The sequence below is a fragment of the Littorina saxatilis genome, linkage group LG16, assembly GCF_037325665.1.
Source record: "Littorina saxatilis isolate snail1 linkage group LG16, US_GU_Lsax_2.0, whole genome shotgun sequence".
Classification (NCBI taxonomy): domain Eukaryota; kingdom Metazoa; phylum Mollusca; class Gastropoda; order Littorinimorpha; family Littorinidae; genus Littorina; species Littorina saxatilis.
In genome coordinates, this window is record NC_090260.1 from 42445075 (window position 1) to 42453253 (window position 8179).

At 44.2% G+C, this 8179-nt stretch overlaps 1 protein-coding gene across 1 annotated transcript; it reads left to right on the top strand.

The window, feature by feature from the left end:
* The first annotated feature begins 2542 nt into the window (after positions 1 to 2542).
* LOC138950014 (transcriptional regulator QRICH1-like) lies at positions 2543 to 3481 on the top strand. Its single transcript, XM_070321796.1, has one exon. The coding sequence runs from the start codon at positions 2543 to 2545 to the stop codon at positions 3479 to 3481; it is 939 nt and encodes a 312-aa protein (XP_070177897.1).
* Positions 3482 to 8179: the final 4698 nt, after the last annotated feature.

The window sequence follows — 8179 nt, forward strand, 5'->3', positions numbered from 1 at the left end:
CATCGGTCCCCCAACCTTTTCCCCCCACAACCACTTCAGCTCATTGCCGTTGGAGGGTCCAAAGGAGTTTCATCAGTCCCCCAACCTTTTTTCTCACAACCACTTTAGCTCATTGCCGTTGGAGAGTCCAAATGAGTGCCATCAGTCCCCCAACCTTTTCCCCCCACAACCATTTCAGCCCATTGCCGTTGGAGAGTCCAAAGGGGTGTCATCGGTCCCCCAACCTTTTCCCCCCACAACCACTTTAGCTCATTGCCGTTGGAGAGTCCAAAGGAGTGTCATCAGTCCCCCAACTTGTATTTATTTTATTTTATTTTATGCAATTTATATCGCGCACATATCTCAACCATGGATTCAAGGCGCAGGGATTTATTTATGCCGTGTGAGATGGATTTTTTTACACAATATATCACGCATTCACATCGGCCAGCAAACCTCAAGCCTAGTAGGGCGAGCATTCACCTTTCACGGCCTAATAATCCAAGTCACACGGATATTTGGTGGACATTTTTATCTATGCCTATACAATTTTGCCAGGAAAGACCCGTTTGTCAATCGTGGGATCTTTAATGTGCACACCCCAATGTAGTGTACACGAAGGGACCTCGGTTTTTCGTCTCATCCGAAAGACTAGCACTTGAACCCACCACCTAGGTTAGAAAAGGGGGGAGAAAATTGCTAACGCCCTGACCCAGGGTCGAACTCGCAACCCCTCGCTTCCGAGGCAAGTGCGTTTACCACTCGGCCACCCAGACCACCCCCAACAATCAATTTACAACCTCAGCTCATTGCCGTTGGAGAGTCCAAAAGAGTGTCATCAGACCCCCAACCTTTAAGCCACCTAAGATAATTGTTGTCATCATTGTGGAAGAGCAACAGTTTTCACAATGAGTGACGGATATCCATATTATGAACGTAATTTGTAGAATGCATTTTTGGGCCCCAAAGCACGTCAGAAATTCGAAATATCATGTCAACCTTGATTGGGTCTTTGAGGGTGAAGTTGTTGCAATCGTTGTCCTTGTAACAACGAATCCAAAGCCGCAATACAGTTCAGGCGCAGTCATAGCACGCGCCATCGCAGTGTTCGCACGTGCCAGGAGGAGGAGTGGCTTAGCTGGCCGTTTGTGCAGCAACCATGTCGGTATCAATTAAGTTTACACCCAGCCCTCCGACCGTCCCCTTCGTTCTGCTGCTGACCCTCTCCGCCTCCACATCCCTCGCTCGAAACTCGCATCTGCTGGTCAGCGTGCATTTCCCTCCGCGGGCCCCTCCGTCTGGAACTCCCTGCCGCTTGAGCTTCGCCAGAGCCCCTCTCTTGACGCGTTCAAGAGTAGGTTGAAGACTCAGTTCTTCCCGTAGCTGGCTGCGACTTTCATGCTCGACGTGATGTGTTGTGCCCCAAAAGACATTCTTGTGCTGTGCTCTGTGAGAGGTGTTTTCTTTGTGCTTAATATTATTTTGTTTGGACCTAGCTATTGATGTGTACATTGTTGTTAAACAGTTGTTTGTTGTATGTTTATCAGGGTTTGCTAGTGTGTGATAGGGTTCGTGTCCGTCTGTAGATGTTAGTTTCTTTGTTAGTCCTGTGTTGACAACTCTTCGACAAGCGCTTAGAACTGTACCCACGGAATACGCGCTATATAAGCTTCATATTGATTGATTGATTGAAGTTCCACCGCCGCTTCGGTCCCAGTGTGTTATTTTGACCTGCCATGCTGTGGTCAAGAACTTTCCCACCGTCGGTAGCAGACTATCAAGTTTCCAAACGCTGACAACTCCGAAGACTCTGGAGAGAATTTATCTCTGCAGGGCTGAGGTTTGATGTACAGATTTCCCTGTGTCACTGCTCAAACCAGGCCAGTTTTTTATTTTACTTCGAGCACAGAAAGACTAAACAAAGTTTACTCAGCTGAAAGGTTGAAAGATACATATCTGACCAAGTGCAGGCTTTCTGAACTTTTTAAATCATTATGACTTATGCTCAGCAATAACAGACACGCACACACACACACACACACACACACACACACACACACACACACACACACACACACACACACACACACACACACACACACACATATATATATATATATATATATATTATATATATATACACACACACACATGACACACACACACAACCTTGGATTTAGTTTTGTCGTGTGTGAAAAGCTTTACCAACGAAAGCAAAATAACTGAGCAGTCTATAATTATTTCTTTCAGACAGAGCTCATTCCTTTTAAACTCTCATTGTTTTCAATTATAACTTCGAAATTGTGATCGAAATTCGGCTTTCCGTTCATGCTGTCGCTGATTTCGTGTGTGTATCTGCATGTATACAACTCTCCTGTGTTCACTTTCAAGTGAATAACTATCGTTCTGATATCATTTTAAAGTGAAGCTAAAGAAACCTGGTATCGGCACTGCTGTGCATCTCCTATGATCTCAATGGTATCAAGGCACGGGTCATAGAGATCAATTTAGATCTAGATCTATTTCCGGTTGTGTATTCACACGCCAACGTTCGTTCGTCAAGATGGACGGCGATTTTGATTTGATAAGCGACTTTTTCTTAGAAGACTTCAATGAAGAGGACGAAAATTTAATGGCCGCTGCGCCCAAAAAAAGGAGATTCGAGAAAGTGACTGATGACGATGTGAACGCTCTCATCACCGATACAGAAAACGCCAACACCAAAAGAAAAACTGAACATGTGATACGGCTGATTTCAGATTTCATTCTTCAAACCGAAGAGTTTGCAAAACAGATGAGATCAGCTGATATAGCGAAAATTGAGGATCCAAAACTTGTTGCAAACATTCTTGTCAAGTTTCTTACAACGGTGAAACGCGAAGATGAATATGAACCAGGTACGATTCGAGGATTTCTGTCCGCCGTCGATCGGCACATGGCAGCGAACGGAAAAGGCAAGATTTTTTCCAGCAATGATACGCTGTTTGAAAACGTTCGAGCAGTTGCAAAAAGCAAACAAAAAAAGCTGAAATCAGCAGGGAAAGGAAACTTACCTCAAAGAGCGTGTGCACTAACGGACGAAGAGGTGGAAACACTGTGGGACTCTGGTCAGTTGGGAGTGTCCACACCAAGAGCCATAATCAACACCCTGTGGTGGTTGAACTGCCTCCACTTTGGAATGCGGGCAAGAACCGAACATCGCCAGATGTGCTGGTCCGACGTAACTGTTCAGATGGACAGCAGTGGCCACCGCTTCTTGGAATTCAACGAGCGAACCACGAAAACAAGAACAGGGGTCTCCAGGCAGGATGTCAGGGCAAAACCGCGAGCGTATGAAGATGTTGAAAACCCTGAGCGGTGCCCTGTGAAGATCTTCGAGAAATATGCCTCTCTTCGCCCTGCAGAAACATGCGGCTCCAACTATCCGTTCTACCTCACATGCGTCCATGATATGATCCGAAACCAGGCAAACAATGGTTTCGTGCAATGCCGATGGGAGTGAACACAATCGGCAGTTTGATGAAAGAAATGGCGGCCGCGTCCGAGATATCTTCCACCACAAGTAAACGAATCTCGGGTACCTCGGCGAGGAAGACACTGCTACAGAAGCTCAATGATTCTGGAGTTCCCCCAACCCATATAATGGAGAAATCAGGACATAAAAACATTCAGTCTGTACTCAGTTACGCGAAAATGTCCGACAACCAGCAACTGCAAGTTTCCCGAATTCTGTCAACCACGCGCACTTGCACAGTCTCAAAGTTGGGAGCTATGACGTCAACTACTGATGACGCAGATTCCAGTGCCTCGGCCTCAGGCGGAAATACACTCCGCCAGCCAGCAGTGACCTTTAATGCGCCCATTCATGGAGGAGTTTTCAATTTCAATTTCACAATGCCGCAATGAGTTTCTTCTTCGTCTTCAGTTGCAGAGCACCAAATTCCATTCAGTTACATTAAGTTGTGTACGTGTGTGTGGTTGTTTTTTTCTTCTTTTTTTTACTCCTAAGTTGATGAGGCCCAATGACAAGAATCCAAGATAATCTGGAACGAATTTATATTTCAAGCAAAGAAAGTGTTCGTGTTCTTGTTTGTTTCATTGCAATAAATTTGCGTTAATCAACTATGCGTGTTCTCTCTCTCTCTCTCTCTCTCTCTCTCTCTCTCTCTCTCTCTCTCTCTCTCTCTCTCTCTCTCTCTCTCTCTCTCTCTCTCTCTCTCTCTCTCTCTCTCTCTCTCACTCACTCTCTCTCTCTCTCTCTCTCTCTCTCTCTCTCTCTCTCTCTCTCTAAAAGGTTGAAATGACGTCAAGTGTAGCTAAAGATACGTCACTTCCTGGTTACACAATGGCTGTCGCACAAGTTCTTGATCAAGCAAACTGAACGCGAAAGTGGCTTCTACCGTGATTTCCAGGTTTGCATTGTGTCGGCTCTAATTTTTTCTTTCAAAATCAAAATAAAAGAATCGAAACTTTATTCACGAATACCATTTTGTAAGCCACTAAAACCAAAGACACGCCACACTATTTTCCTTCCACCATTCCTCGATGGAAAAGAGTTCGTGTTGTTTTTGTTTTAATTTTTGTCTTTGTCGTTGATCATTGTATACACATATTACACAAACGTCATCTTGTGAGGGACCAAAAAATATTGAAACTCTCGGATGATTTTTTTGTGTGGTATCAACCTCGACCTACGGTCTCGGTTGATACCACAAAAAAATCATCCTCGAGTTTCAATATTTTTCGGTCCCTCACTCGATGACGTTGTGTAATCTCTATGTATCGCACTTACAGAAAAGTTGCTGAGATGTATGATTTCTCATTTACACCCAGTGTGTAAGGAAAACATTGAATACATTGACCTTTTTCACGACAGACAGATAACTACAGCCTTTACTTGTATGTAGATTGATGTTTTCCCTTTTTATATTTCTTTTAAAATTGATAACTATTTTTAAACCTTTCTCGAAACAGCTTTCGCAATTCATGTCCACCCACAGGCGCCGGACTATTCTGAATAACAGCGACTGCTCAAAGACCAACAGCAGACAATGATGAACTCGAACTGCCTAGAATCTGTGTTGCCTGTATCATTGCAACTCGGCTGAATGATCACATTTCTGTATTTGTCATGTAAATTCTTACAACCCCGGATACAAAAACAAAAACAGAAAATGACGTCACACCTTAAAAAAAACATGGCTTTAATTTAAATGTAGCAGCATTAACACGAAATGTTTGTTATAATGCAGTAAAACTATTACATATCTGATTATTCTTGTTCACCTATTTCGTCTCCTCTACCCCTGTGCGTGTATTGTATGTGCCTCTTGTTTTATGGACTGGGCACAGGAGCTGCGCCTTCGGCTCTCAGTGTCAAGTTCCCAAAGGCCGAGGGAAGTGTTTAACTAACTGTATCGTGCATTCCGAACGCGTGTACTGGAGTGACTGACAGGGGCTCAAGTTCTCCCTCCCTTAAAAATAAGGGAGTCTGGACTTGACTGCGCCTGAACTGAATAGTTCCACATATACAATTAAGAGCCTGATAGGCTTTGACAATCCACGTTTCATCTGAAGCTCAAACCCAAGCTTGTCTAGTCTTAAAATGTACAGATCTGCCATCCTATTCCCGAGATGATTAAGTTTTAGGCATGTGCCTTTTACTTTAAAGGTTTTCCTACTTTTCGTTCTGCAGTTTGCGATCACATAGATAAATCGCAAATTGACCATGAGTCACCACGGTAATAATAAACATTGATTGGGTCTTTACCACGAATCCCAAGCCGCGATTGTTCCACATATAAAATTAAGACAATGTTTTGACAATCCACGTTTCAGTGCCGTTGCAGAGTCCTCAGCTCAATGATATTGCAGCGTCCAAAGGAGTGTCATCAGACCCCCGACCTTTACCCCCAACAACCACCTCAGTTGATTGCCGTTGCAGAGTCTGAAGAGTGTCATCGGACCCCCGACCTTTTTCCCCAACAACCGCCTCAGCTAATTGCCGTTGCAGAGTCTAAAGAGTGCCATCAGACCCCCCGACCTTTACCCCCAACAACCGCCTCAGCTAATTGCCGTTGCAGAGTCTAAAAAGTGTCATCGGACCCCCCGACCTTTACCCACAACAACCGCCTCAGCTAATTGCCGTTGCAGAGTCTAAAGAGTGTCATCGGACCCCCCGATCTTTACCTCCAACAACCGCCTCAGCTTATTGCCGTTGCAGAGTCTAAAAAGTGTCATCGGACCCCCGACCTTTACCCCCAACAACCGCCTCAGCTTATTACAGTTGCAAAGTCTAAAGAGTGTCATCGGACCCCCCGACCTTTACTCCCAACAACCGCCTCAGCTAATTGCCGTTGCAGAGTCCAAACGAGTGTCATCAGACCCCCAACCTTTAAGCCACCAAAGATCGTGCATCCTCAAACCTGACATATTCATCCCAACACTATTTAATGAACTCAAAAACACAGAAAGTTGCTTTCACACGCCAGCTTTGATTGCCAGTGGTTATCAAACCGGGACTCGTGTGGTTATCAGCACGGAACCCGTGTTTCAAAGCATAGCTCCCTGGGTTGATTGTGCACTTATTTTCTCACTACCAAAATGATGACAAAAACGATGTTTGGTGGTTTGTTGACAGACCAGCTTTTTTGTCGGTCTTCGGGGGGCATATCGATTTTTGTTTCATATTTATTGACCGCAGCCTTCGGCCTTGGTCAATAAATATCAAACAAAAGACGATATGCTCCCCCTCGGACCGACAAAAAAGCTGGTCTGTCAACAACCCATCAAACATCTTATAATATCCCATGAGCTGCTTCTTTGTCTCTGTAACACCACTATGGGTACATATGTTGTATTTTTCGGCTTCAATAAATACATAATAGGCTAAAAAAAACCATCATAGTACCGATTCTGGTTTGGCCGAGGAACTATAGTTCTGCCGACCCTTGACCCTGCACCGAACATGTTTCTGTGGATTAAAGAGCATTGCTCACATGGCTAAGCAAAAGAAAACACAACATTCACAGAAGACAAAACCATGATACGTATCTGAGGTATGCGATTCAATAAACAAAGCGTTTATCTTTACACTTTGGGTGCAGGTCGAGTCAAAAAAGAACAAAAGCGAAGAATCAACTGATAGTGATAATGACAGCAAACGAACCTCGCTGTTCTGATTGGAGGTAAACCAAGAGTAACCTCCCTTCCACGAACACTGCACCACTGATCTAAAAATGCACACTGATCTAAAAAAAATAATAATAATAAAAAAAAATGAAATGACACGTTACACTGACACAAGGTGAATCAATAAAACACTATGCAAGACTGAAAATGAAGTGGAAACAACTCTTAACTGCACTGTCGAGTTATCCAAGCACAGTTTCATCAAACCTCACAAAACACAAACATTCAGTCATGATTCACCCATCAATAGCAACAGCCTCAGTGCAGAACTCAAGAACTCTGCAGCAAACACTTCCATTCCTTTTTTTCTTTATTAAAGGGCCAATATCCAACTACAGCATCAACATCAATATATTTCCCACACAAGCAAGCCGGATCCACAGCTACAGTCACCAGCACACAGAGTAATATAATTCAACAAAGATTCCCCAACCCCCCGAAAAGGTGTGTGTGTGTGTGTGTGCAAGCTATTTTCTGAGTGTTCAATGGCACAGGCATTGTCGGCGTTACCCAAAGGCAAAGGGGAAGAACCCTATCATCACTGACAGATTACCTTGAAGCTTGATTAGACTTTAGATCTGCAGCCAGAATACTGAGACTATTATACCATCAAAATCAAATTTAATTTGACATCCAACCTAAGCAATTCACTCGCACACACGCGCGTGTGTGTGTGTGTGTGTTTGCGTGCGGGTGGGTGTCTGTGTGTGTTCGTGTCTCTCTGTGTGTTCAACAAGCAAAGATTCACTGCGTTTACCTTTGTCGCTGGCCCGTTCGCTTCGTCATCCAGCACAGGCTGTTTTATCCATTTTTCGAGCATGTCCAACTGTTTTGCTTTCAAAAATACGAACGGGGAAAACGACGAGTCAACAAATGGTCAATTCGAAAACCCGGCGCGCGCACGTGGCAGTTATGTTGGCAGTTCAAGTCTTAGTTTTCACGCATAAATGTTGTAAGCGTTGTGGCGGGTGGTAAGGTGTTTGCTTCCGAAGCCGGCGGTTTGGAGTTC